A 27,322-nucleotide genomic window follows, 5' to 3' on the forward strand; every position below is an offset into this window, starting at 1 on the left:
TGAGTCGCAGTTTACGCGATTATCTGCTGGCCCACTGGCAGTAGATGAGTTTGAGCGTTTCTCCCGCACGCATCATGCGAGGGCCCGAAGATGTCCACATCTTTATCAACCTCACCGCTGTATCATGCAAAGACGTCGCATACTGGCTGTATATCGTCTGACACTAGCGCCGTGAGGGATTGGATATGAAGTTCTGTCGTGCTCGGGTGCGACATCGACAAGCGATGTAAAGTAACAACAACGGCGGTGATAATGCACAGCATGGACATCGATCCTATTGCTTTGTTGCTTTGTTGCTTTGTGGTTATGCGGTACCGCAGACACGTTTTACTACGCGTGTCAAGCCGCATCAAGAAACAGAATGTATGCGCTACAAACAACGCAGACAATATATTTGCTGTAACAAGGTAAATCAGGGCCAAGATAAAATAGACTATATAATGATGCTGTGGTTAAGAATGGTAAAATAGACAAGCTTGAAAACACATTTATTTGACGACGTAGGATAGGGAATTGCAACGTTATGCAGGATCCGTGTCCACCAGCTGGTTCATATCATACTTCGCAATAGAGTCAAACAGATTCTTGCAATGCACAACCCGAACAGTTTTGCCCAACGACTGTGCCAGCTCTTTCATCGATCGTACTTCTGTCTTCAGCTTCTTTAGACTCATCACACCCTCGCTGGTATGATCATACAAGATAAGATGCCGCGTAGATTCGTCAACTACGTCCGTGTCTGCAGAATTGTGATGGCTCGCAATTGACCGTGCAAACCGTGTATCGCGAAGAAAAAGTTGTGGGACGACAGTTCCTCCACCGGTTCTGATAATCAATTCGACTTCTTCTTTTGTGGGTTTGTTGAAAATACCAAAGAGCTGCACCTCGCACCCAGTAAACAGAGGAGGTTCCTAGCGATATTGAAAAAAAAACAAGACAAATTATTGCTTAATGACCTGGGAAAAAAGAACAATCGCATCAAAACAGACAAGAGATTGGGGCTTACCCCTCGCTGCTGACTGATACGCGACTTCTTGGGAGCATTGACATCAAACTCGTTATCATAAATTTGGTACGGCACTTCATCCACCCAATACCCTGCACTCATCGAGACATTAATCCCTTTTTCGACAAAATAAGTTAAGGCGGGGTGTCAGGGAACAGCTCGACACAAGACAATACACACAGAGTGAACGATATCACTTACATTCATATCGAAGGACCCAACAGCCGCGGAGCACACCCAAAAAGTATTTCACGGTCCGTCCGCTGCCGCTTTCACTTTGTTCCAGCGCTACGCACGATATGTTGAAGACTAAGGTTAGTACAGGAACAACTTTACTGTGAAAATAAAACATAGAACGATAGCACTTACTCAAATCCATAACAATATGCGTTGGTCGGGTAACCAAGTCATCAATGGCTCTCGCCTTAAGTATCCTCGCCGCATGCTCCAGTTGTTGCTAATACGAAGAGCAAAAGAGTTGTAGTGTTAACCAAAAAATCCTATGCTATTGAGAGGGATCAGTTACCATAAAGCTTATAGCTCACCTTTTTTGAGGGTGACATGAAAGTCGCACATAGAATGACGTTCGTCTCTTTTGACGATGGGCTCTGAGTTGGAGGACAGGTGTCAGCGCTTGCACCGGGGTCTGCCGTTGTAGATGCCGGTTCCTGCTTTGGGATCACAGGGTTTAGTTGGTCCTGAAGTGTGGGAGTTAGTCGAACATTGTCGTCATCTTGCTCCTGCTTTACTCTTCGAGAATCAGGTTGCGAGTCTTCCTGCTTTTGGCGTAATCGAATCTGTGGTCGTGGCGCTTCTGGTATTGGTGCTGTAGGTCTTATTATGGTCTCGTCCAATGTGACAAGATATATCATAGATATCATCTTCTCGGCGAGTAAGGCGGCCTGCGAATGCGGGATGGTGTCGAGATTCACATCAAAGCTATCAATATCCATGTCAAACTCGCTAGCCTGATTCTGCGGTAGAGCTTCATCGTTTGGCTGTGTACCGTTACTATCTTCCGACTTGTTGCCCGGCGCGATTGTTGAATCTGTATCATTACCCGCATCTTCAGGTCTGCTGAGTGACGAACTTGGATATTGCTCTTCCTGAGGCCTTGGTTCGGTGCTCAGAGACCCCCCGATCTTTTCAGGATACGGGAACAATTGTGTTAGATTGGCTTTAGGTTCGGTCTCATAGATTCTGGGTGCCTGCGATAATGCTATGCAGGCGAGACGCCATGATACGCAGTACATACGGTCAACAACCAAACCAAAAATCTTTGTTAAATTGGTGGCAACAAACATCACCGAGTGTAAGATTTTGTGACATACTTGATCCATTCTCGACTTCGAAGGCCTCTCTCAGTCGGAGGAACGCGTTGATTAATTGTCCCAAATGACCGACTTTGTTCAAACTTCTTTTGGTCACCCGAGCCTTGCAGAGAGGACATCCTTCCATGCGATCCAGCGCATGAAGAATACATTGACGGCAAAACGTATGATTGCACCCGGTTGACATTGGTTCATCCATTGTACCTAGGCTAACGAGATAGCAGTTGACGACAGCTCATTGTCAGTGCCAATACAGGAGATCATTGGCCACCATAGCGCTTCCTTGCACTGTGAGAGGCAATGTCCAGCAGTCATTGCACCATACCATATTGGGCACTTGAACTCTTCTTGCATTCGTAGAAGGATTCCGACTGCAGTGTCTGGCAAGATCTCCTGTTGTGTATGCTGTTGCTCTTCGTCATCTTGGTCAGGAATCCTGGCATGGCTCTTTCCAGCGTCTGCATTCATCATTGTTGTAGTCATGAAGGCATGCCGCATTCGAGAGGACGAGGGGGTAGTGGCAAAGAAGGTGAGGAGGCATTTTCAGGTATGGCCCTGGATCGAAGGGGTCGTGACCGCAAATATGCATTGCCACCAATTATGTGAACGTTCAGAGGAACGCAATGTTGGATCGTTTTTGTTCCCATTCCGATGCGACCATGAATCACAGAAAGATCGCAGCAAGGAATTTAGTCAACAATCCGCGGATAGACCTTCACAGCTCCACAAGACCTGTCAAGCAGCACCAACGGCCCGTTATCAACAACGTGGGACCTCATGATCGCACCAAGGACACTGCCGGGGTAGAGCAAGCTGACAGGCTACTGGCGGCCATCCTTGTATTCTACAAGGACGCCATCATCAACTCTATCGCCCCATTATATCTACCATCATTACTGAAGGATCTCGCAGCCTACATAAAATCTGTTCCTCCCCAGACCACCCAATTGATATCCAAAGGGAGCACCGATCTGGAGAACGATTCGGCCAATGTTGTGTTAGCAGCAATTGACTCAGAAATGCTGATACCGCTCACTGACCGACTCTTTCACGCCATTGTCAACCTCTCAAGGCCATGTAGCTCCTTCAAAGAATCCATCGAGGTATAGTATAAATCAAATGCTGTTTAGGCAAAGTGCTAATGGACAGAAGTAGAGATTAATGCTGGCTGCGACTACCATGCGAAAATTCCTGCATAGCTTAACGCGGGTGCTATATTCAATGTTGTTATTGCGTCTATCATGGAGGGATCGGAGACCCACGACTGCGAACGGCTATTGACACTCTGCATATATCTCAAGGACACCGAAAACTGCTGTAAGTTGGCAAACTCGTGCAGCGATGTACGGACATGTTTGATAAAAATCCGATTCATCTTATTTTGCTTGAACAGATCCGCTGCGTAGTCTCGCAAGCACTGTCTGCTTGGATGTTATCTCCGTATCATCGCTGCCACTCTATGCACGAACATCCATTTTGCGATTCATCTTGGGACCTGCTAACTTTATTCTGCACCATCTGGAGACGCGGATCGTCCTCTCGCAACGAATACAGGACTTGGTATGGATTCAACAGCGTGAACTAGCGTTCTAGTATTTGAAAATCCATGGACTGACTCGCCAACGTACACATTGATCATTCAAATAGCTCCAGGAGGACTTGTACGATGACATAGAGTTCAGATCTGCGGTTAAACGGATTGCGAGAAAGATCGGTCTACGCAAGCCTAGTTCTATCTACGAGCAACAAAAGTGCAGGTATTTTAGCCTCAACCAATGCGCCGACATAGCCCCAGCCACGATTGACTTGATATTGACCATCGAGTTTTAATGTTCTTGATTGTAGGCTGTACCGGTATCTGGATCTTGTTGTTCTGGATCCCACAGGATATTGTCAAAAGGATATCATCGCTGAGGTTCTTTATTACAATCTGAACTTCACACTCATGGATACTTATCAACTCAACAGACTATAGTCTAACACAATGATCCTGTTTCGCTTGAACTCTAGCACATGGCCGCTGCTCAGTGGAGAAACACTCTTGATCGGGATTTGATCGTTAATCTTTATTTGACCGAATACAGGCACCAAATGCTACCGTTCCTGGAGGTCATACGTGCGATGGGCATTACTTTCACCATGTTTGAGCCCAACCCTATCTACAGTGGAGTTATGGGAGAACAGGGTGTCCTTGACGAGGTAATGGTCCACCTCTGTCTGGCTCAACGTCAGGTTTACTCGGCCTTAGGCCATCGGGACACTTTATCAAAGCAGACGCAGGATAAGCGTACTATCTCCCACGCTTTTGATCTAGCTTTGGATGCAGCCTTGTTATCACAGGATTCGTCGTCTTGGATTCAGTCATATTTGGAAGAGGCTAGTGAGAAAATTTGCTGCTCATTTCGAAGCTCCGGGAAAGTTTCGTCCGAGAGCCATTCAAGTTACCTGCTGGACTTTGTGAAGCTACTGTTGAAAAGCGTTGTTGTTGCACCTTTACAGCTCGTACCCAGGATAATGTGCATGACAGCCGTATGTTTGCGGTCTTGCAAAAAATTACATGAAGGCGCCTATTCAAGGCATTTTATGGTAGGTAGCGCGAGGACTGCAATATTTGCCTCGCAATTAGATCCACAGTGGTTTTTAACCGAGGTAATCTGCTTAGACCCGTAAAGTGATAGCAGTGTGTCTGGACATATTCCTGGCGTGTATCGTACACAGAAACGAACCACGATCCAATGTCTCAGCCAGTGCAGAGGACCAGAGCCGGTGTTTTAAGGACGACCTAGAGATGGCCTTATCCATATTTCTGCTGCTCTTCCCAGCTCAAGATTCATCGACCTGGTTCTGTACATCGTTCTCGAGTGCTTCCCGAATGTCTGGCCTTTCAGCTGGACCAAGCGTCTGTGCCGACTTTTTGCTAGAGTTGTTCGAGCAGTTGGTCCCTCTCCTGGAACGCCAAGCTCAACTGGAACCATCCTCACCAACACTGATGCTGGCCGGTCTCTTGTTTGAACTCCTTTCATTTCAAATACCATCTATTATTCTCATTCGAGACAGATTGCGGATACAGGATGTGATGAGCAATATTGCCGATCTTCAAAGGGACTCCAGTTTGTCAGCATCGCCTCTGTGGCAAAAGATGTATGACCCGACGCATTGCCCACACCCGTTTCCAGGATTGCAGTCCAGGTTACAAGCACTTGGAGTAAATCCGTCATAAAATTGAACAAATACATTCTGCAGTTGCATAACGACGTCTTTATGGTGTAGAGGAACTATAAGAAAAACATTTGGCGGAACAGAAGATTGGGAAATATGAGGTGGTTTATCGCGTTTGAACCTAGCAGACAAAAGAGCATTGGGATGCGCGTTAGAGACAAATACTCTTTAAATTCGAAAACATTATTGTCGGTACGGAACTCTTGCAATCTGAATTCAAGGCTGGGGCTTACCAAGTCGTCGATCTTGAGCAGCATCTTAACGGTCTCGGCAGCCAACTCGATCGCACTTGTAGAGACGAGTAAGGGTTGGATGACATTCTCGTCCAAGATATTTGTAATAGCTCCCTTGCGAACGTTGATTCCAGCAGTGGTTTCACCCAAGGCGTGGCGGTTACGCAGTTCTGTGACGATGGCGATGGGGTTCAAACCGGCGTTCTCGGCCAGGGTGATAGGAATGACCTCCAATGCCTCAGCAAAGGCCTGGAAGCAATGTGCCTCCATGCCACGCAACGTCTTCGCATACTCCTGCAATCTCAAAGAAATCTCGATTTCAGGTGCCCCTCCTCCTGCGACCAAGTACTTCTTCTTGACCAGGCAGCGAATGACACACAGGGCATCGTGCAGCGAACGCTCCGCCTCCTCCAACACAAGGGAGTTGGCTCCGTGGCACAAAATTGAAACAGTCTTGCCAGCATGCTTGACTCCAGTGATCTTGACCACACGGGATCCAGCATCTTGAACCTCATCGATCAAATCAGCATAACCGAGCTTGTCCTCTGTAAACGAGTCAATGTCCGCAATGGGCTTACATCCCGTGCTCTTGCAGATGAACTCAATTTCATCGCGCTCAATATCCTTGACAACCATGATCTTCAGCTTAGCCAAGAAATGGAGTGAAAGATCATTAACAGCATCACGGAGGATTGATTTTTGGATTAAGAGAACATTGCATCCAGACTTCTTGATCTTCTTGACCATGTTGAGCAGATACTGACGCTCCTCCTTCAGAATCTTATCCATCTGGCGGTAGTCGTTGACAATAATCTGGTTCTCCATCTATAGAGCGGATTGGCGAGTATGGGATATTAATACGGGTTAGTACATATACGGGACAAATTTCAAAATGGATCAATCAGTATTCAAGAGAGGTGGGTTACATCGGGCTTGGGGGGTGAGAGCTGGAACTGAACGAGACCGATCTTGGCCTTCTCAATCCTGGTGGGACCTCCGGCAGACTTAAGGACATTTTGAGCCAAGACCAGACCATCGACCAACTCAGTATCATCGATCGTTCCTCCGACTTTCTTCACAATGCGAATATCCTTCAAATCTACGTTGACAGCGGTGGCGGGGTCAATGACCCTCAAGACGGCGTCGACAGCGATAGGTGCAAATAATCCAGAATACTGAGAGACGATCTTTGAGTTGAGAGATGTGCTGGCACTCTTGAGAAGGGAATCGCGATCCGAAAGATCAAGCTTTGTGGCGACCTCAGTCAAGAACTCGTTGGCCTTGTGAGAGGCCTTCTGAAATGACTCTGCGATAGTGGTAGGATGGATGCCCTTGTTGAGCATCTTTTGAGCAGCACCCAGCAAAGATCCTGCCAAAACAACGACCGACGTGGTACCATCTCCAGCCTCAACATCCTGAGCAGCCGATAGATCGACCAGCTAAAGAGAAATCGAGAGATATCAAGTGCAGATTGATTGTTGGTAGCGTGCACTAGAGCGGGTTCCAGATGCCAGGCATAGCAAATCGCATTAAAGACATCCTACCATTTTAGCAGCTGGGTGGAGAACAGCCATGTGCTTCAAGATGGTTGCACCGTCGTTGGTGATAATAACCTCGCCATTGCTGGTCTTGATCTAATGCCAGCACCATGAAAATGAGTACGTTAATTGCTGTGTAACAACATGATTCGCAAGGTATGTTGTAAAAGGAATGCAACTGAATAACCTGGGCATTCCTTCTTACCATCTTATCCATGCCCTTAGGGCCCAAAGAGGTGCGGACGGCATCACTGACAGCTATAGGAATCAGTTAATGTAAGGAGAAATGCGGTACGTGTCAGTACACAGCAAATTGAACTGAAACAGAGAATGCGTGGGCAATTGATCCATGGTCGCGCGAATGGCGCTCGAATCCTGGTTATAGTCCTGTTTTTTGACTGAGCAACATTCTCAGGTAAGCGCAGCAGTTTGCGTTATTCTGTGTCGTTCCTTGTTGCCGCTTTCAGCCGTGATATGATCGAAGCAGTGAACAAATCAGGGTTGCCCTCTCGCGGCGCGCCAAAGATCACTGGAATCTGCCGAGAAACGTCGTTGCTACCAGTGCCGTGGGCACTAATTTTTTATTCACCACGCTCGAATCGAAGTGCTTCTCGAGGTAGTCCAGAGAGGCTGAATACTTGGTAGATGACCGAGAAGAGACGCGATGGGGAGGGGAAGAAGAACATTAACGTGAGGGGCTCAGGTCGTACCCTTGGCGGCGATGATGTTGCTAAGTCTGACTTCGACGGGCTTGTCCTTGTCCTTGAACGATCCGCCTCCGGTCCTAGGTGCTGGTGCTGCGTCAACCATGGCGAGTGCTGTATTTGTGGGTGATGGGAAGGATGGGAGGGATGGGTTGATGGAGGGGATTCGTTCCAGAAGGCCAGAGAAGAACTGATCAGGTCAAGTCGGATAAACCACACGTCACTGCCTGGCCTGGCCTGGAAATAAATCTTTTTCGCCACCATTTTTTTTAAAGGCCAGTTATTTATTGGGTCTACAACACTATTGACTAGTTGGTCTGTTTGAGCTGGCCAACGAGCTGCTTACTCAGAGATCTGATCGGGACAAACGACTCAGTGTTATCAGTAATAAAGTGCTGCTGTTTTGACGCATTACTATGGTATGCAGAGCCTCAGAGGTCCAGGTTGTTTGCACTAAACTCATGTAAAAAGATGCGACCCCCATCATATGGTTGATTGCTGCCAGATATTCTTGTCTTCTTAATCTCAGGTACACATCCATATCGAACCCCTCAGGCCTAAACCCAAGTGCGTCATGGTACATCAAGAGATATTGTTTTCTTTATTCTCTAGTATGTATATACAGATACTGTCCTCAAGGAGCGAGGAGCACTACGCCGTAAGCTTAATCCCCTGGTCCGACATGCCCTTGAGTGCCTCCATAGCACAGTACCGTACAGCCTCACTGCTGCTCGTCTGGATCAGGTTCGCCAGCTGTTGGATCCCACCATGTGATGCTATTTTTTGACTGATCTCCTTGCCGCCGATCGTCACTAGGTTCTTGAAGCACTCTGCCCCACGATGGCGCAGTTCATCCATCCTGCCCACTGCCACCGCGTGGTCGACAACTGTTTCCTGGTCCGACATCACGTCCTCAATAGCCTTGGCCTCAGCCTCGTCAGCGTCCGCATTGGATGTGGGTACTCCAAGTGCGATCAGGCTTCGAAGGATCTCCAGTCCACGCTCCTGTGCCATGATCATATTGCACACATCTTGACTGGTTGAAAGCACCGCCAGCGCTCCTGATGCCGCTCTCCTGGTCATAAAGTCATCAGCGTCGCACAGTGCCAAAATCAAATGGATCTTGCTTGCGCTCTTCTTTGGATCGCTGTATAGCTCAAATACTGGCTCAAAAAAGATCATGTTGCAGAGAGCCTCTGTCGCTGCACGTCGAACCAAAATGTGCTCTGAGAACTGCAAGTTCTCCATCTTCTCAACTCCTCCACCCTGTACGATAAGACCCAGTACCTGAACGTCGCCCATGGACCCAAGGTTCGTTAATGCCATTAAACTCTCAAACTGGCATAGCTGATCCGTACTCTCTAATAGCCAGATAAGCGGTTTGACCAACTCTGGTATCCGCTGGTTTTTGAAAGTCAGGCGCGGGTCCAAGGTGATGCATAGTTTGGCGAGGGCCTGTGCTGCTGATGCCCTGGTTGATTCTGTGATGGGTTGTTGTTGCTGCCCTTGTTGCTGCTGTAATGATATGGGCATCAAAAGTCGCACAACGCCCTGCTGGACAAGCAATCCTCGTGTCTCTGTTGGTGTAATGAGGTTCCTCAGCACCTGCGCCAAACTCTGTCGGATGGTCTCTGATGCCTGGTTTCCGATTGCATGAAGCGCAGGCATGATCCCTAGCTTGACCAGGGCGATGTTCCGCTGGTTAACAACCGCCTCGCTATCCAATGGGTCGTCGTCGTCCTGACTCTGCAAGCGCTTGGAGTCGCTTTTGGGAAGTGTTCCTGCCATTTTCTTCAGCTTAAGCATTTGCTCTTGTTCCGGACTGAGTCGCTTCCTGAACGTCGTGAGGTTGTTGAAAATGACGATCAGTCCATACTTGAGTGGGTTGCTTTTGGTTTCCTCTCCAAGCTGAAACAGGGACAGAAGTAGGGCCCTGTCTGATATGATGAGGTGTTTCACTGCTGGCTGGATGCTGGCGTACGCGAGACCCTCAACGGCATTCAGCTGGATTCCGGCATTGTTATCGTTCCTGTCGTCCTTGAGGAGTGTTGAAAACAACTTTGCAAGCTGGGCTTCCTCGTCCACATTGTTCTCTGATAGCTTGGAAGAACGATCATTCGATGTATCCTCAATGCCGTTCAGTCCAGTCGATGGATCTTTCCGCGAGTCCGCCAACGAGATCTTGGTTAAGGCAACGGCCGCCGCTCCCTTCAGATGCTGGTTTTTGGTCGCTCCCTTCAGAACAATCGATTTTAGAAACTCGGAACAGTGAAGTGCCACCGCTGTCCTCGTCTTGGCGTCCGCGCAGGCCATCGAAAGTATCTCGGCCAAGATGATCTGAATATTCTCGGGTTCCAGCTCGATACAGTCCATCAATTCGACAAGTAATCCCTCCTTATTCAGAATGCCACAGCCAATGGCCATATCCGTCTGTACGATTAAACCCAATGCCGTAAATCCTGCAGAGCGAATCTTGAGCTTGTCCGATCCAATGTCCGCCAGAACGATCTCAGTACTCCTGTTGCGAACGTGATCCTTGTTTGACGCGGTCTCAAATGCCTTGGCTAGAAGGATGGCCACCATGGGCTTTAAATCTCCGGGACGCGTTACTTTCTGGCCTACTGTGACTGATGGCGTTTGTGGTCCAGATGCGGTGGCAGTTGATGTCGAGACAGTGCTAGGAAGGCGCAGGATGGCGGGATATGCTCTGCTCTCGAACAGCGCGTCGACAAAGGGTGTATCATTCATGGCCATTCGAAGGAGTGACTTGAGGACCATTCCTTGAACCTGCAAAATTGGGTCGCCCTTCTCATTTGAAGATCCATCAGCTGAAGGATCCTTTGATAGCAGAACGGCGCAGCGCTCGAGAAATTCTCCTTGTTGGGTCCTGACAAGCGTCTTGCTGTCCTCCGAGTTTGCGCTGGCGAAGGACGCAATAAGTGCAGCTGACAAGTCCGAAATAAGCTCTGGTTGGATGTCATGAGCAGTTTGCAGTTGTTGGAGGTAGTCATCGATCATTTTCTTTTGCTCGGTGGTGTTTGACATAGTGCTCGTAGGATGTGTGATTAAAGAATGAGTATGCCATGAACATGGCGATAAATAGGGGATCATTGTCTAAGAATATATCACGTGTATTTTCTGCACTTTATTGCTAGCGGAAGCCCTTGGGGCCCTAGAGACAGCAACGAGATAAAAAGATTGAATGCCGTTAGTGAGCGTCAGATACAAAGCCAGATGAACATGCGATGGCAAAGATGCCTGCGATGATAATGGTATCTCAAAGGACATACCATTTTGAACGACTCAAAAACGGCTTGGAGGGGCTGCAAAGCTGCTGAAGTCAACTCGTGTTCCGCCTCTTCCACTTGTCCATTGACCTCTTGCACCGAAGCGGCAACCACTTCCACCAGAACCTATGTCCAAATAGCCAATCAGTGTTAGGAACCATTGTGAAATTACCTCTGAGCCTGGCGATGGTAATAGTGCTAAATGAAAACGTACAGCTAGCTCGTCAATCCGTATATACATTTGGTCCAGTGCCTTTGCGCTTTCGACGAGCGTCTTTGTCCGCTGGTTTAGGTCTGGTATTTGGTTTTTGATCTAGACGGGCGTAAGGTCAGCAACGATTGTTGCATCCATTGTCTGCTCCAGTATGTATGGATCGATAGTGAAAAGTGTAATATGTACCTGGCTGACCTGAGTCCGAACCCCGTCCATCTGAAGTGCCACCGTCTGGATCTGACCCTGGGCCTCCTTGACCTACAGCGACAGTCCAATATACATAGTCCAATGCGCCAAGGATGTTAGTAAAAGGTCGCTTGATGGTCCCCATGTATATTGCAAGTAGAGCGGACGCGATAGATCCGTACTGCTGAAGCTGAAATAGTCTCTAAACTGAACTCCTGTGCCAACTCCTTTGCAACAGCACGAATAGAGTCCTGCTGTGTCTCATTGTTGTCGCCGACATCGCTGACTGCAAACAAATGGTGCTCAAGATGCTGCGGTGGTTCCTCCTTGTCTGACTGAGCTGATGGCGAAGATTCCTTGCTTTTGCTGCTCCGTGCGCTGCTCATGGTCTCGTCACTGGTGGCATGGGGAAAGAGAATTGTGACTTTGCCATGGCATTGAGTCCCTATTTTGTTCCTTGACCTTGAAGCGATTATTTTTTCCACGTCCAATACACAGTGCGAGCGTCCGAACAAAGTCTGATATTCTCACCATGCACGAAATCGTTACCTTGCAGTTTGGTCATTTCGCCAACTTTGTCGGGGCTCATTACTGGAACGCCCAAGTACGTCGCCTTGAATTCTACGCACATCAACAACCTGCTAAACGTTGTCATTGCTATCGGTGAAATTTTGAATCCTGGCTGTGCACTCACTATCAGTTGCAATTGGTATCATTGCGCTACAGGAGGCACACTTCAACTACCAGCAGCCGTCAGAAGAAGAGGAACCCGCCCCAGAACTTGTCAACCATGACTGTCTGTACAGAGTGGGGATCACCAACAAGGTATTTTGCACGGATCGGGCATATTGATGGTGCGGATTAAATTTTGTCTGCAACTGGAGGTATAACCATGCTGCGACTTGCGTTCTAGGGCGTCGACACCTACACTCCACGGGCCCTGATCTACGATCTGAAAGGTACGGGACTCTTTCTCAATGCAGAAGTAACTAGAGCATATTTGAGGCATTTGCTAATGCGTTTTAGAATAACTCTAGGAGGGTTTGGGTCTATCAACAAATACAAACTGTATGAGACTGCGCCAATGCAGGATTATCATCAGCAGCAATATGATCTTACATGGTAAAGTGCATGCACGTTATATTAATACTATTCGATAAAGCACATCAATGGAATATCTTGTCAGCATTGCGACGTTTATTGATCATATTTGAATGCAGGGATCCATCGAAAATGGAGACATTTCAGGAGGAAGAATACATCAGATCAGAATACCAAGAGCATCTGGAGAACGAAGAGATGGGCGTGAGTACTATAGCCCTTCTGCTGAAATGAATCGGCTTTACAATGACCAGCGTTCTCTTAGCTAATTATCTTCGGCTATTTGCAAACAACAGTTGGCCACAGAAGAAGGCGAGGACGAGATTGAAATGAACGGCATGAGGACTTGGTCAGACTTCAACCGTGTCTACTTTCATCCAAAATCCATGGTGACTATGAGCGGATATCAACTGGACAGCGAGTTCATGCCATTCGATGTCTTTTCATATGGTCATGCAGCATTTACGGAGACTGAGAAGGTAAAGATGTTGACTAGCGGTCTGAATACATATCCAGAACGGATTCGCTGTGATAGGGAGATATGGGGCTTACAACCGCTTCTCTCCAAAACCTAGGAGAAGGACTCATACGACGAAAATTTCAGATTATTCACGGAAGAGTGTGACCAGCTCCAGGTACGCTAATGGCTCAATGGGCATTAAGACAAATTCCAAAGCAAGTGAGTAAATGCTATCCTTAACGGCTTTTCGTTTGTGGTCTCATAGGGGTTTCAAGTGTTTGCGGATGTGCTGGATGGTTGGGGCGGATTTACTACCAGTTACCTGGAACAGTTGCGCGAAGACTTTCCAAAAACCTCTATTGTAACATATGGTCTGAGTGACAGTCAAATGGGAAAGCGCAGTACTTTGGTGAGTCCATGGCTTCATCATTTAGTCCACATGAGCTACAGCTGAAGCTGACGCAAACTAACCCTTACTCTTGTTCTTGTAGAGGGAGAGACAAACAGCCGCTGTGAACGAAACATTAGCCATGACAAACCTCTCCATGTTGTCATCCTTATATGTCCCTGTTCGCGCTCCCACTCAGTCCATGCTTGTTGCGGACGGATGGTCAAAGAATATCAGGATCAACGTAAGGAAGCCTTCGTCTCGTGGCTGTTGATGCTTGCTTCAGGATTTTGTTGTCTTAAGCAAGCCTCTTGTATATGCTTAGCCTTCAAATCGTTACCATACGAGTGCATTCATTTCTGCAGGGATCGATTCAGCCCTACTTCCTTGCAGGTAAGGAGCTTGCGGCAAATTGCGTCTGCAATAAATTTCTTGTTGCTTTAACGATATATGATAACGATTGTTAGATTGCGCCAAAACTCAATCTTGATGCCAGACCTAGTCGGTTCTCTTAACTGGAGAAACATTACGACTGTTGGCACACTCTCAGTGGGGCTGCCGTTTCCCTTTGGCTTAAGCAAATTGCCTCAGCTGACAGGTAAACAGTCGCCTCTTCTGGACCTCTCTTCCCTGAAAGAAGACATTGTGAGTGAGCAAACCTGTGAACGACGCCCAAGATTCGAGTTGGTTTATGAAAAGAATATGCGTTTAACTATGTACACACTAACAATGTCCTAGGATGATCAAGTTTTTTCGCAATCAGTGGTGCTGCGTGGATTGGAAATAAACCAGTTTGCAAAATATGCTGCTGGGTAAGTGCCGGCGATATTACTGCAAGTGTCTCTCTCCATGTGTCTTGTTTAGTCGAGTTCGATGTTCTAACCTCTTACCGTACAGAACCCAAAAAACGCCGCGAGAGCTTGTGGACGAAATGTTGGATACGCTTCCGATCGGAAAATCGCTGGGCGACACTAGGTAGGTTGCGTTTTGTTCATTATTTTCGTTTTACAGCTCTGGGTTATGTCGGCTTACTCTAACGCCCTTTCACAATATTAGGACCCAAACATCAGTAAAATATCCTATCCCGACATCCTTTCCGCGCTTCTTCCAGAAACTCACCCCCGAAGGCTATCAGACAACAAGGTGTGTATATGTACAAGGCAAACAGTCCGAATATCGATCGAGTACGCCTTCTATAATGCTGTTTCGCTTTATTATTATTTTTATCTTAGTCATTCTCCTCCTAATCTTCGTGAGGACGGGACAAGCAAAGGTGAGCTGACAGTCAGAAACACTGCGAATAATTTTGCGTTAATGAGACGATACGGATTTTGACCTGTTCATGTAATCACACTCACCATAGTCAACAGTGTTCCCACTATCACAAGGCTGGCTGTCTCGACTACAACGCGGTGGCATCTGCAAACCCTCTCAGACTCTGTCGCTAAGATCAACTGGAGACTATTACCTCAATTCGAGGGCGATGGCCCAAGCGGTGTTAGCAGCGAAGAATTTGCAGAGGCGAAGGAGTCGCTGTTGGACATGTACGATATCTACAACGAATAAAGCACAATATCAACAGCCGAAGCCTTCAAAGTCTACAAACTCTTCAAATACTGCACGTTTATTGGCCCTTATTGTCATCTGGTTCCGGAATCCTGATAACAGACACCATGAACGGATCGACCCCAAAAGGATCTGTAGAAAATGGGTCTCCGAGCCTTTGAGCGCCAGTGCTTGGTGTATCCAGTTCTTTGACGTGCATATCCTTCAGTAACTCTCGTTCAATTTCCTCGGGATCAATATCATACTTTGATAGCAGTTCCTGCAATAGAGGTTCGTTCTCTGGGGATGGCAGATATGCATTTGGGTCTTCGGAGACCACGGGTGTCCTGTCAAAGACACGTCTTGCTCGATCATACACAAAATCCGGCCTTGGCTTGTAGCTGACATTAGCCATGATGGACTCAATACTGCCGTAGTACTGCATCAGCTTAACTGCCCTGTTTGGACCAATGCCTTCTATCGTCTGTAAGCAAATAGATCCATCAGTACATTTCTTGTTTATGAAATAAAATGCACATCCAACGATCCAACAAAGCTGTATTGTACACTCACCCCTGAGAAATCGGTACCGCACAGGATGCACATATCCCGAAATGCATTTCGACTTAGCCCAAGACCAGAATGCGCCTGCAACGGATCGATCTCAATGATATCCCTATCATTACTTGCGCCGATCTGTCGCAACAAAATCCCGTTACCAAAGACTGCTGTGTCCGTGTCCTCGCTCACAGATGCATCTGCCCAACCGAGCGTTGTCAGACGTGCACACACCGCCTCTGCTTCGGCTTCGTACGCCTCAATGACAGGCTGACCCATGGCCCGCAATAGCTCTTGGCAAGAAAGAACCAAGGGTCTTGTAATACGCAGCGTTCGACGCTCAAGTGTCACAAAGAGTGACTCATGCTCCGAAAGAATGTCCTGTATCATCGAGTGTAGACCGGGATCCTGCTCCGTTTCCGTGCCAGCCTCGGCATTCAGGTCATCCTCGTCAAGAGCATCGATCTTATCCGTCATGTCATCCACTAGCCGTTCATCCCGGATCCTATTTGACATGTTATCCGACATCAGTTGGTCTTGTATGCAGTCCATAATATCATTCGGTGGAGCTTCGTCCATGGTCTTGAATGAAGCACCGTCCAGTAACCCCGAACCGTCCGCCTCGAATACTTCATTTTCTGATGCCTTGGAGGTGGCGGAATCGCTTGGTATGCTTGAAGTTGAGAGGAAAACGTCTTCGGAAACGATACTCGGCTGTGATAAAAGTGCAGTAGGCGGAATCTTCGACGTAACTGCCTGTTTCGCCTCTAATACTGCGGATTCCGCCAAAGACCGCTTTGTCGGTGATGAGGTGTTTTTCTGTGCCATTCGTTCGTCAACATTTATGCGTAATGCTCGCTTAATGCCCTTCGCCAGCTTCTGCTCTAACACGCCCAAAGCTTTCTGTCGCCGCGTGCCACTTTCCTGGAGCTCCACCATGCTGGATTTGACGTCCGACTCCACAGTCTGTACGAAATCCGTAAGCGCGCTACGGACCTTCTCTCTGATCTTTGCATCACGTCCACGGTTGGGAGAACCGACATTCTCCACCTTGGGGAGATCGCCTGCTGGAATTAGACTTTGAATACTTGTTCCTGTCCTCAACTTGAGCTGCATGTCATTGCTGTGCGAAAGCTCATTTATCAGATCTAGATCACCAACGGTCTCGAGATCTAGCTCCAGCCGTCCTATCGCTTCCAGATCGTGCTCAGACACATCAAATTCCAAGTCGTCCCCAACAGCGCTGTCTTGAGGAATGGGTCCGCTTTGGGTGTAAAGACCATTTATGAGCCGTAAATGGTTATCAAGTTGTCGCTGTTCATAATCGGAGATCGAGGGTATGTGCCGAAGAGATTCATACTCAAGGCTGTCCTCGTGAATGTTGTAGACATCATCCAGGAGATCCAGTGCTAATGGTGCGTGCAATTGACTCATGTCTAGTGCCTTCTTTTGATCCGAGGTTGTTTTTGCTATTTCACCTTCAGTTGCTACTGGCTTGCCTGATCCTGTTGCGGTCGCTGTAGTCACCAAATTTTCATGCGTTCGAACACCTTCCAAGATCGAAGACAGTTGCTCTGGTGAGATAGTTTGCAGCAGTTGTGTCGAGCCCCTGAGTCCCTTCAGTCTTGTCTTGCGGTTCTTCTCCAACCGAAAGGCACGCTCGACTTTTTCCTTCATAGCAGCTCGCTTCAGGGTCTCTCGATGTTTCTCAATAATTCGGCCCTCTCCATCAAAGACAAAGATAGGGTTGATGCCATTGAGATGAAGGTACATGCACAGCCTGTACACGCCACGCTGGACTCGAGCAGGATGTGGATCCAATCCGTAGACTAAGGCAGTGAAGAAATACTAAAAAAGTGAGTACATTCGATCTATATAGATTCGTTTGCATTCACTAACAACATAACTTACTGAATCGATTGAGAAAACAGCTAACGTCGATGGCCAGGGTCTTGCCCTTGTAGTTGGATATATGCTGCAGCGTGACAGAGTTGGGTGCCATACGCTTTAACAACGCCGTAAGTCCCTTGACGCCCATGAGTGCACCCCAATGACTCGTCTCCGATAGAATAGGTCTACAGGAGAGTGCGGATCAGGAAAACCGAGGTAACGTATAGTGGACGGTAAGAAAGCGTGTGTGAAGGATAATGAAGGCAGAAAACAAGCACTATGTGGCGGTCCTGTTGTCCAAGACGTTGATCGCGCAGCCAGTCACCAAATATTGGTGGCGCCCAGCGTCCACTATCAACTCTTCTTCCGAAAATAGGGTCTGATCAGTTGCCTTCTCAGGATCACCAATCGCTCATTCGCTAGAAGTCAAAAGGTCGCCGCGATGAAAGTTCCCCCGGGCTCGGTGCTCCGCTCGCTCCTAAGCCAGACCAGCAGCACGTTTTCGGGATGGCCAGTTTGTCGTCATGCACACGCCAACCCCGGCTGCTACCCAACAAGGTCCTTTATGCCTCTGCAGTCGACCAGATGGTATAGCGCACATGGTATGGCGAAGGAGTCGCGTGTTTTTTTTTTTTTTTTTGATGATAGCTGCATTACTCCAATTGCTCACAATTCGCCGTGAATAGCCCGCAAAACGGATGTTGCGACCCAAAACTGCAGGAATATCGGAATCATTGCCCATATTGATGCTGGAAAGACAACGACCACAGAGCGCATGCTTCACTACGCAGGATTTACGCGCAGAATCGGTGGTATGTTAAAACTTTCTCTGTTTTTGTGCGGTCTTGGGCACGAATATTTATACGGACGGTGCTGTCTAACCACTCTGGACTTTAATCTGGCGTGTTAGACGTTGATAGCGGAGACACGATCATGGACTACATGAAGCAAGAAAGAGAACGCGGTATCACCATCACGTCAGCTGCCATCACCTTTGGTTGGAAGAATCATCGCATCAACTTGATTGATACCCCTGGACATGTGGATTTCACCATTGAGGTCGAGCGATCGATTCGAGTTCTGGATGGGGCAGTGACCATCTTGGATGCTGTTGCTGGAGTTGAGGCACAAACAGAGACTGTATGGCAGCAAGCTGATCGGCAGGGTATTCCTCGTATTGCATTTGTGAACAAAATGGATCGCGCTGGCGCAGGATTCGGCAGGACCATTCGTGAGATGAGGACTAGGCTCGGCTGTCGGCCTGTCATTGTTCAGATCCCACTTATGGAGCCGCTGAATGGATCCAGTGGCTCAGGATCGAATGATGCCAAGTTTTCCGGAGTTGTTGATGTACTCTCGATGGAGATTCTCAGATGGGACTCGGACTCGAAGGGCGCAAAGTTGACAAGATCACCACTCGATGCTTCATATTCGGATCAAGAACTATATCAGGAAGCGGTGAAGGCCCGCGTGGCACTAGTCGAACAACTCTCAGCATTGGACGAAAAGATCATCGAACTTTTCTTGACATTGGAGGACCATATGGCAATTGAAGCTAAGGATCTGCAGGCAGCTATCCGCCGGCTTACTTTGTCCTTGACTATCGTGCCAGTTTTGTGCGGGGCTAGTTTCAGAAATATCGGTGTTCAACCTTTGATGGACTCTGTGGTCGACTATCTCCCGTCTCCAGACGAGCGTCCCGCTGCTCTAGCCCGCATGGCAGATGGCAAGACGGTAGAAATAGGGTCAGGCGGATCCAAAGAACGACTTTGTGCTCTCGCGTTCAAGGTGATTCACGACTCACGACGAGGATCCATGGTGTTTGTTCGCGTCTATGCTGGCCAACTGAATGAAAGAGCACAGCTCTGGAACAGCACAACACACACGAAGGAAAGAGCCAACAAACTGCTGCAGATGTACGCCATGGACGTCGAGGAGATCCCGCACATTACGAAAGGAAACATTGGCGTCGTGTTGGGACTCAAGGATACCAGGACCGGAGACACTCTCCTCGATGCACACGATTCTCGCAAGGGCTTGGCGCTGAGCGGCATCAAGGTGCCATCGCCCGTGTTCTTCGCCAGTGTGGAGCCCATGTCTACATCGGACGAGAAGCCAGTAGAGGAAGCCATCAAGGCTTTGATCCGCGAAGACCCTTCGTTGGGAGTAAGAATTGATGAGGAGACTGGCCAGACGCTGCTCGGGGGCATGGGTGAGCTGCACCTGGAGGTAGCCAAGGATAGACTTGTGAGCGACTTCAAAGTTAACGCGGAGATGGGAAAGATGAGGATCTCTTTTAAGGAAACTATGAGGGGCGCCGGGGTTGTCTCTGAGGTCCTGCAATGGGAGTATGATCGCGAAATCTTAGGCAAACGTGGACGCGCGCGAGTTGGTGTGACAGTAGAGAGGCTCGAGCCGATCGAGCAGGATGTAGCTGGATCTTCGGCATCTGTTACCACCAAAATCAAGGCGAACGGATCATTGGGCATCGGCTCAGAAGAATATGACGGAAACGAAGTCGTTATTGCACTGACTGAACAGCCTCCGATCGCCGATGAGGCTGGTGCGGTCGCCGCCGCCGAGAAAGCAGCTTCCACTGGAGTTGTCATCCCATCCGGGTCTACTGATTTACCCACGCCCGTTTTAAGGACAGCGGTCAAGAACGGCATTATGTCTGCGCTCTCCCGCGGACCTTTGCTGGGATACGCACAAACACATCTCAAGGTTTGTTTGACAGACCTGCATCTGTACGGTGCTGACTCGACCCCGGCGGCAATCTCATCCTGTGTCTCTGCAGCAGTAACGGAGGCAATTCGTCTGGGAGGAAATTCATCCGCGGGCGGGGATGATAAAAATTCAGTATTACTGGAGCCGATCATGGATGTCAAGGTGGAGGTAGCGGAAAAAGATGTTGGTACGGTGATTGGAGATATCAGCGGCACGCGTCGAGGCCGTGTTCTGAGCCTGGACGGCCATAGTACCGGGGAAGGCGAGGAGCCCGTAGATGAGAGTGAATTTCAGGTCTATGCCCCACCAGATCCAACGTACACAGGACCTGACGCAGGATCCTCACCACAATCGTCTTTATCGCCTGGTAGCAGCATTGCTGGAATGGCTGATCGTAGATATATTCGTGCTCAAGTTCCACTGTCGTCCATGCTCGGATACGATTCCGCTCTGCGTGCCATGACTGGCGGAACGGGCAAGTTTGCGATGGAAGTCAATGGATACGGTGAAATGGACTATGACCGACAGCGCGAAGTCATCAAAGAAATGCGTGGTGGATGATTGGCTGGTTTGTTAGATTCCGTATGCACTGTACAATACAATCCGTGGTAAACTGTCGTGTCACGAAAAAGCGGCTCTTTGGGGTCCACTGCTCTAATAAGTGAAAGGACCCAGAATGTCGACGCGCAGAATTCGAGTTTGGATTCTGCTGCCTGCATGTTATAGCAAAGAAAATGCACAGCTTGCTGTTTCCGTGGCTGTAGCGAGGGCTCTGATCTTTTCCAAAGCTCCTCTGGGCCCTACTCGCAGTTTGCTCAGCTGTAGAAAAGATACAAAAGGGGCAAAAAATAGAGGGTCTTTCGGTGGATGAATCGGCCGCGAGAGAAGCGCAACTAACAAGGAAGAGGCCAGAAAGTTGAGAGAGCTGAGGAGCTGTAGGACGGAAAAAACGAAGCGCGTGGCGAGGGCACGCGGCAAAGAGTATCTTTCATAATTTTCAGCCATGCTTTTGCGCATTCTTTTTCAAATTACCTATATACAGCACCTAAAGAATTATACAGTCGCTATGAAATTCTTCATGTCTGTCGAGGAGCTCTGGGGAAACATCCTTGGTGAATATCAGAGTGGTGTATGCTGAAGGATAGAGTTGAGACTCGTTCAATATCTGCCATTTCCACCGCTGTACTTTTTCACGGATTCCAGTCTCAGAGGCATCGTATCGACCAGCCTTGCCAGCTGTTCTTGTGGTAAATCATTCCACTCCTCCACTAGAGCTCTCACCAGGGTTGCAATGTCCCGGGATTGTCTTTGTCGTCGATTGAGAGGAGTACCAAGGAGAGACCAAACATGTTCGATGGGGTTCAAATCTGGAGAGTTGGCTGGCCAGTCCTCTATCTTGTGAAAGCCATGTGCTTGGCGCCGATTCTTTGACAGCGCGCAGTTGCGCACTGGCGTACCATCTTCCATGAGGATTCCATTCTGTATTTCCGTCATAAACCTGAGCAATTCATCCTCATACACATCCTCCACGAAGTACTATCCGTCGCGACGTCCTCGCTCAAAAACAACCAGCCTGGACTTCTTAGTAGCTGTAAATGCGCCCCAGACCATGAGGGAGGTCCTACCGCTCTTGAATGTGGGTGCGAGGCAATCGCCATCGTACTTTTCCTCCGCTGTTCGCCAAACTCGAATTTGGCGAAAATTCTCTCCAACCTCGAATGTTGACTCATCAGTCCATACTACCTTCGACCATTGCTCTGTTATCCATTTGCTGTACCTCCGCGTAAATGCGAGTCGACTATCCTTGTGAACGTCGCTGAGATAGGGTTTCTTTGCGGCTACCCGGCTGAAAATGCCAGTTGAATGGAGCGCTCTCCGAACGGTGACTTCGCTCACTTCATGGGGTACCATGGTGGTGATATCCTGGAGAGTGACACGTCCTTCACGCTTGGTGTTGCGTATCATACTCCTAATGTCTCTCTCACTGAGCGCTCTTGGCCGTCCAGAAATTGGGGCGTGTGCAGCGGTGCCTCTTTGATGGTAGATGTGAATAATATTGGTCACCGTGGACTTGGGTGTGTTGCGCTTCGTTGCAATTTCCGCATGGCTCAGTCCCGCTAGACTCATTCCAACGATAATGCCTTTTTCTTCCATGGATAGCTGTTTCGGCATGGTGGTTACTCAAGTTGCTGTCGATTGTACTTGGAGAAGAAAAGCCGTGTTAAAGAAAAGATGTATTTATTTGCTCATGGATAGAAAAATTCAAGTTGGCCAATTAAGTTGCTGTATGCTGCGCTCTGCAAACCAAAAGGCATTTGGCCGTCGGCATGGCACACGAGGCCCGCGGAATCGGAGCGATGAATAGAACACCAAGGCCGTCAATGCGCCAGGAGCTCTTGCTATCCAACCTTGGAAATGATATTGCTAGTGATTACTTCTGCCTAGCTGACGCAAACTGTGGTTTCCTCTATGGTTGCCCTGGCATTGCTTATATCTCTCACCAGCGCCTTTGCTCCTGCGCATCACATTCATTACCGTAGCTGCACAGCATCTGACGGGGACTGCGAAGTCGCGGTTGTCCTGGTGAACATAACTGGAGTCGAGTCGACCCGAGGTGCTCACCCAAGGCATCCATGATGCACGCCAAGAACACACGGTCGAGGGCGTCAAGGGCTTTCAGGGCGTGAACTGACTCTTCGGAAGGGATCCTGCGGTCAGGCCAGAATAAGGTCGCTCTATAATGGTATAAAGGTGTATATTCGCACTTTCGATGATATAGAACAAAGCGCGAAGAGACCTCTAAGCATTTTTCTTGGTCTTAGGCACAAGTCCAAAAGCACTAAGGACCTATAGGAAGCCGTGTCCAGAATATTACCGCGGCTCTCGGGGAGTATTCATGGCCAAAAAACGGTGTGCTTTGTGGCTCTGCAACTGCCAAAGAGCGCAAGTTGCTTTGTCTTCTCTTCATCCTTTACGTGCATGTTCTGCTTACCATCGTTTGTATCCAGCACCCATTCTTCATTTCGGAACAGAGCTACAAGAAACGAGCTTCGAGCGTCAGGAGGCAGGCATGTTGCGTACATAGCGCAGGATGCTCAGCTAAGCAGCGACGAGCCAGCTTATTGCCATACGCACAGATATCGGGCGCCTCTTTTGTGTACTATACTCCGGGTCTCCGTGATCATAAAGGATATTTATTAGAGTAGTACATGTGCTTCTATAAGTATCAGGTTCATTAAGACTAGGAGTCAAACTCTAGCACCCCGACCTTATTCATATGCGGGGGATAGATAGGTCTTTCGCATTGGAGGGTTATACGCGCTGATGAGTTACGGACAAAAAGGATAACAGTTAAGTATGCTGACTATTTATCTGAGCGAAAAAGAACGTGAGTTCGGCGCGGTATTTGATAAGATGACAGTAGTGATTCTCACCGGTAAACAGTTAACCACGATGAACAATTTTTTTGAGATCCTTTCACCGACGGTGAAAAATAAAGTTCTATATTTTCTACCAGTGATTCTCACCGGTGAACAAAGAATCGGTGAAATCCGGTGAAATCCAGTGAAATCCAGTGATATAGAAATACTATTACCATATGTGAAATTCACTGGTGAAAAAACCACAAAAAAAGTTGTTCACCGCAGTTAACCGTTCACCGGCGAGAATCACTATTTTCTACACACAACAGTATTAGCCGGTGAGAATTACTAGTTTTTATTGACTTCGCCTTGATGTGCTCTAGACCAGGCCCTTCGGTTACATCGTGGTTGGAGCAAACGACTCCTATACGTCCAAGGAGTGCCTAGTTTGCAAGAAATTTGCAGACTATATTGCTCGAACTGCAAGACACTCATGCATCGCGATATCAGGGCTGACCGCAAAATATGCAATGTCATTCGCAGCCATTTACTCCACCAAGAGTGGCCATTGTATACTACCCTTGGATGCGGCAATATGCAGGGCCGCACACAAAAGCCGGAAGCGGCAGCAGAGTGGTAATAGCAGTAATGAGGTGGCGCAAAGGCAAGGGCGAGCTGGTGGACGCAGGCGAGCAGTCTCCATGGTAGGGCTGGAAAATCCGTAATAGACTTACTATGAAAAGTGGGATCTTTTCCACTGAATTGAAAATATAAGGAGGTGTTATTCAGTCCATCTTTATTTCTGCTTGGATTTACGGATCACCAATCGTGCTGCTTTTCGGGGAAAAGTGAGAGAGGGAATAAGTGTGGGGATATAAGGTAGGGTCACCGCCATCACAAAACTGAATAACACCCCTTATATTTTCAATTCAGTGGAAAAAATGCATTATTCTGCAAAAAGGACTGTAGATATCAAACCTTATGTGTGTCGCGTGCCCTGTGACTGCTGTCAGGATATATAGAATTCTGCACGGACCGCGCCACGTGAGAAATAACGTTACGCCACCGCCACCACATCTTAGGGGGAACGCATCAATAAATCATATTCTCTGATCTCTACTTCTGCATGCTCCTATGCATTCTGTCCATCGTCCTCTCTCCTGCCTTCGAGAACTGTCCAGAGCACCCGCCGCATCTGACAGAGCGACGTACGATCAAACATAACGCGATAAAAGTGAACAGAATCACTGCTGTGAACACAGCTCCCAACTCCACTTCCACAGCGCCTGCCCTTTGTGTCCCCGCAGTGTCTGCCCGTTGTGCTGCCGCAGATGCCGAAATTCCGCTCCAAGCGGCCATTGACCCTACAGATGCTAACATTTCATCCGAAGCGGCTAATGCCCCCACAGATGCTGAGAGTTCATCCCAAGCGGCTACTGCCCCAATCTCCAGTCTCCCATGTCAGTCTACTGCTGCTCCTCTACAGGACGATGACGAGTTCTCTGCGCACCTCAACGAGCTCGAAAACATGCTCGAGGAAGAAAACGTCGGCGCGATCCCGATAGCCCTCCAGGTTGGCTCACAGATTCGTGAGCCTTTGAACAACAAGCGCGCATCGGCTCTGGTTAAACAAGAGCAAGCAAACCTCTCGTCGTCGATGCCATCCAAGAGCGGAGGACCCACTGTGCTTAGTCGCCCACAAAGTACCGAGCTCTCTGCGAATGTTACTTCATCCTCATCGCCGCCGCGGCCCATTAAGAAAGTCAGATTCTCCTCTGACATTTTGAACCTACTGATAACAGCGATTATTGCCGCCTACACAAGAGACAGCGGGAGTCAAACGAAGAGGCGAGACAACCACGGATCAAGAGGCAGCGCCTTGTGAATATTGTCACCAATACCTCGAGGGTGGTTTTCGAGCCAAATCCAAAAGTAAGTGCCAGGCGCAGGTCAGCCCGGCTCCGTGAAAGATCGTCGAACGCTGCCTCTAACAGTCTCACAAGCGCGATCACAGGCAGTAGTAGTCAGAGCCAGAGTCCTGTGAGTTTGGCCGCTATCATGATCCGAACCACGAACATTCCCGCAGCTGGTACGCTTCCCACGTCGACCGCAATGGTTCCTGTTTTACAGCGAACTATACATTGTTTCCTTCTGGACGAGGGCATAGAGGTGAGGCAAGTTCGGACAGAGGAGACTACACATAGCCCCATTCTGGACGAGGACGTATAAATGAAGTCAGTTTCGACAGATGAGACTACACATAGTCCTATTCTGGACGAAGACGCGGAGATGAAGGCAATTTGGAGAGAGGGGAATACCGTTCTAAAGCATCGTCTGCACCGCCGACAGCAGATTATAGAGAAGAGACCATATCAGAGACCTCGCCGCCCTCATCCCTCAAGATATGCGTGATTCCAGCACAAAATGAACAAGACCATCTTCAGCACTCTACGCACACGCGTGACCTCGCTTCGGGGAGACACTAGACATGGATCCGCGAGCGGAGTCAGACAATCTAGTGCTGGACCAATAGAGCAGGGCTCCTATTGTACAGCACAGGCCAGTACCGAGGCCGTGAAGTGGTTAATAAGCGTCGATGAAATCAATGTAAGTGCTTTGGCTGGGGTTATTTTGCTTTGCACTTGACACTGAAGCATAATGTTCACGATCACATCTTCTGCTCTTTTACCGGTTGTTAGATTCAAGAAAACTCAAGCAAAAACCACAAAAAAACCGTAAAATCAAGAAACCCAAAAAAGACATTGCCCATATGGTATGTGGATTGTGGGAAATCGTCGAGAATAGATTGTTCTGCAGAGTCCCCTAACATTTACCTTGAACTTGTTAATCAGTTTAAGTACAATTGGCCCACTGCGTAAATGTAGTAGAGGCACTCATTTATTCTCAGCAACGTGTCCATGAATCTGGACAATGACCAATAAGGGGAAGATAGATAGTCAGACCAAGAATTTGGTGCCGACACTGACACAAGAGAGGCCAGAGAATCATGCACTACATCCAAGAGGGTAACTAGTTGAGTCTTTGCTGCTTCACTTTTGCAAACTGCTTTTGCTACGGAGTTTCTAAGTCGTGCCCGACTTTGTTTCCTGCAGTAGGATGATGAGTTTTCTGAGAGCGACGACAATGACGATAGACATCCAGCCAGTGACAACGAAGCATAGGAGGCCGAGGCAGAGGAGGTCGAAGCAGAGGAGATTGAAGCCGCGGGAGAAACCACCCGAGCGGCAGGAGACGCGAAGAGGACAGGATGAACGAGCTGCGCTTCAAAAGAGCAAGTATCGAGCAGGTACACTGGACGTCGATGTAGTTTCGTCGCAAGAAGAGCCTTTGCCAAGTGATCTGGGACCTTTATTGACTCGCTTCATCTTCCTTGGCTTAGTGCCAACGCCCTCTAGCTCAAGGTCCTCATGGATTATTACGACAACCTCTTGACCAAGAGCTCCAGCGAACTTTCTAGAGGTATCAGATATGGTAAGGCAACAATTTCAATTCTTGCTGTGGGTTATGAAATCAGCTTTGAAAAGAAGATGCTCCAGGGCTTCCTGCATACTG

At 48.4% G+C, this 27,322-nt stretch overlaps 9 protein-coding genes across 9 annotated transcripts; 4 read left to right on the top strand and 5 right to left on the bottom strand.

Annotated features, from left to right (window-relative positions):
- Positions 1–493: 493 nt before the first annotated feature.
- On the bottom strand, positions 494–2,951 carry BC939DRAFT_449799 (uncharacterized protein). The gene is made up of 6 exons (XM_051555432.1): positions 2,338–2,951; positions 1,552–2,225; positions 1,376–1,463; positions 1,208–1,294; positions 1,007–1,122; positions 494–911 (listed from the first exon to the last, which is right to left on the bottom strand). Exons 1-6 carry the CDS (start codon positions 2,534–2,536, stop codon positions 522–524), a joined length of 1,554 nt encoding a protein of 517 aa, XP_051412837.1. The 5' UTR covers positions 2,537–2,951; the 3' UTR covers positions 494–521.
- Positions 2,952–2,996: 45 nt separating this feature from the next.
- BC939DRAFT_502682 (uncharacterized protein) lies at positions 2,997–5,557 on the top strand (the record flags this gene model as incomplete). The annotated part of the gene is made up of 7 exons (XM_051560307.1): positions 2,997–3,440; positions 3,537–3,654; positions 3,731–3,897; positions 3,985–4,094; positions 4,183–4,252; positions 4,348–4,866; positions 5,000–5,557. The coding sequence occupies 7 exons, from the start codon at positions 2,997–2,999 to the stop codon at positions 5,555–5,557; spliced, it is 1,986 nt and encodes a 661-aa protein (XP_051412838.1).
- Positions 5,558–5,662: 105 nt separating this feature from the next.
- BC939DRAFT_502683 (T-complex protein 1 subunit delta) lies at positions 5,663–8,137 on the bottom strand (the record flags this gene model as incomplete). Its single annotated transcript, XM_051560308.1, has 6 exons — positions 5,663–5,677; positions 5,790–6,614; positions 6,716–7,228; positions 7,334–7,423; positions 7,533–7,585; positions 8,038–8,137. The coding sequence occupies 6 exons, from the start codon at positions 8,135–8,137 to the stop codon at positions 5,663–5,665; spliced, it is 1,596 nt and encodes a 531-aa protein (XP_051412839.1).
- Positions 8,138–8,625: 488 nt separating this feature from the next.
- BC939DRAFT_139780 (armadillo-type protein) lies at positions 8,626–11,376 on the bottom strand. The gene is made up of 2 exons (XM_051550141.1): positions 11,322–11,376; positions 8,626–11,203 (listed from the first exon to the last, which is right to left on the bottom strand). Exon 2 carries the CDS (start codon positions 11,140–11,142, stop codon positions 8,683–8,685), a length of 2,460 nt encoding a protein of 819 aa, XP_051412840.1. The 5' UTR covers positions 11,143–11,203; positions 11,322–11,376; the 3' UTR covers positions 8,626–8,682.
- On the bottom strand, positions 11,149–12,467 carry BC939DRAFT_449821 (uncharacterized protein). The gene is made up of 5 exons (XM_051555433.1): positions 11,901–12,467; positions 11,719–11,790; positions 11,533–11,631; positions 11,322–11,444; positions 11,149–11,203 (listed from the first exon to the last, which is right to left on the bottom strand). The coding sequence occupies exons 1-5, from the start codon at positions 12,102–12,104 to the stop codon at positions 11,183–11,185; spliced, it is 519 nt and encodes a 172-aa protein (XP_051412841.1). The 5' UTR covers positions 12,105–12,467; the 3' UTR covers positions 11,149–11,182.
- BC939DRAFT_515650 (tubulin domain-containing protein) lies at positions 12,228–14,410 on the top strand (the record flags this gene model as incomplete). The annotated part of the gene is made up of 12 exons (XM_051561149.1): positions 12,228–12,322; positions 12,445–12,543; positions 12,632–12,677; positions 12,756–12,840; positions 12,939–13,023; positions 13,116–13,298; positions 13,395–13,454; positions 13,545–13,688; positions 13,771–13,889; positions 13,993–14,060; positions 14,164–14,265; positions 14,406–14,410. Exons 1-12 carry the CDS (start codon positions 12,251–12,253, stop codon positions 14,408–14,410), a joined length of 1,068 nt encoding a protein of 355 aa, XP_051412842.1. The 5' UTR covers positions 12,228–12,250.
- Positions 14,411–15,262: 852 nt separating this feature from the next.
- On the bottom strand, positions 15,263–17,955 carry BC939DRAFT_139791 (uncharacterized protein). Its single transcript, XM_051550142.1, has 3 exons — positions 17,682–17,955; positions 15,786–17,599; positions 15,263–15,696 (listed from the first exon to the last, which is right to left on the bottom strand). The coding sequence occupies exons 1-3, from the start codon at positions 17,806–17,808 to the stop codon at positions 15,292–15,294; spliced, it is 2,346 nt and encodes a 781-aa protein (XP_051412843.1). The 5' UTR covers positions 17,809–17,955; the 3' UTR covers positions 15,263–15,291.
- A 59-nt stretch (positions 17,956–18,014) lies between these two features.
- On the top strand, positions 18,015–21,430 carry BC939DRAFT_410486 (P-loop containing nucleoside triphosphate hydrolase protein). Its single transcript, XM_051552921.1, has 3 exons — positions 18,015–18,262; positions 18,347–18,472; positions 18,571–21,430. Exons 1-3 carry the CDS (start codon positions 18,103–18,105, stop codon positions 20,946–20,948), a joined length of 2,664 nt encoding a protein of 887 aa, XP_051412844.1. The 5' UTR covers positions 18,015–18,102; the 3' UTR covers positions 20,949–21,430.
- A 3,445-nt stretch (positions 21,431–24,875) lies between these two features.
- On the top strand, positions 24,876–27,108 carry BC939DRAFT_476681 (uncharacterized protein; the record flags this gene model as incomplete). Its single annotated transcript, XM_051558611.1, has 6 exons — positions 24,876–25,511; positions 25,552–25,681; positions 25,764–25,838; positions 26,283–26,356; positions 26,449–26,522; positions 27,078–27,108. The coding sequence occupies 6 exons, from the start codon at positions 24,876–24,878 to the stop codon at positions 27,106–27,108; spliced, it is 1,020 nt and encodes a 339-aa protein (XP_051412845.1).
- Between the last annotated feature and the right edge of the window lie 214 nt (positions 27,109–27,322).

This window comes from Gamsiella multidivaricata (genome assembly GCF_025024155.1).
Source record: "Gamsiella multidivaricata strain RSA 2152 chromosome Unknown BC939scaffold_28, whole genome shotgun sequence".
NCBI lineage: Eukaryota > Fungi > Mortierellomycota > Mortierellomycetes > Mortierellales > Mortierellaceae > Gamsiella > Gamsiella multidivaricata.

What these genes read in the sequence shown, in the direction of transcription:
- BC939DRAFT_139780 (XM_051550141.1), bottom strand. Translation starts at nt 11,142, where the DNA reads ATGATCCCCTATTTATCGCCATGTTCATGGCATACTCATTCTTTAATC.
- BC939DRAFT_449799 (XM_051555432.1), bottom strand. Translation starts at nt 2,536, where the DNA reads ATGGATGAACCAATGTCAACCGGGTGCAATCATACGTTTTGCCGTCAA. An exon ending in GCATATTGTTATGGATTTGA is followed by an intron (nt 1,295 to 1,375) that starts GTAAGTGCTATC and finishes TATCGTGCGTAG; the next exon opens with CGCTGGAACAAAGTGAAAGC. An exon ending in GTATCAGTCAGCAGCGAGGG is followed by an intron (nt 912 to 1,006) that starts GTAAGCCCCAAT and finishes CAATATCGCTAG; the next exon opens with GAACCTCCTCTGTTTACTGG.
- BC939DRAFT_449821 (XM_051555433.1), bottom strand. Translation starts at nt 12,104, where the DNA reads ATGAGCAGCGCACGGAGCAGCAAAAGCAAGGAATCTTCGCCATCAGCT. An exon ending in TTCGGACTCAGGTCAGCCAG is followed by an intron (nt 11,632 to 11,718) that starts GTACATATTACA and finishes ACGCCCGTCTAG; the next exon opens with ATCAAAAACCAAATACCAGA. An exon ending in TACGGATTGACGAGCTAGCT is followed by an intron (nt 11,445 to 11,532) that starts GTACGTTTTCAT and finishes ATTTGGACATAG; the next exon opens with GTTCTGGTGGAAGTGGTTGC.
- BC939DRAFT_410486 (XM_051552921.1), top strand. Translation starts at nt 18,103, where the DNA reads ATGAAAGTTCCCCCGGGCTCGGTGCTCCGCTCGCTCCTAAGCCAGACC. An exon ending in CAGATGGTATAGCGCACATG is followed by an intron (nt 18,263 to 18,346) that starts GTATGGCGAAGG and finishes CGCCGTGAATAG; the next exon opens with CCCGCAAAACGGATGTTGCG. An exon ending in ATTTACGCGCAGAATCGGTG is followed by an intron (nt 18,473 to 18,570) that starts GTATGTTAAAAC and finishes CTGGCGTGTTAG; the next exon opens with ACGTTGATAGCGGAGACACG.
- BC939DRAFT_139791 (XM_051550142.1), bottom strand. Translation starts at nt 17,808, where the DNA reads ATGGGCGTCAAGGGACTTACGGCGTTGTTAAAGCGTATGGCACCCAAC. An exon ending in CTGTTTTCTCAATCGATTCA is followed by an intron (nt 17,600 to 17,681) that starts GTAAGTTATGTT and finishes TCACTGCCTTAG; the next exon opens with TCTACGGATTGGATCCACAT. An exon ending in GCGGTACCGATTTCTCAGGG is followed by an intron (nt 15,697 to 15,785) that starts GTGAGTGTACAA and finishes ATTTGCTTACAG; the next exon opens with ACGATAGAAGGCATTGGTCC.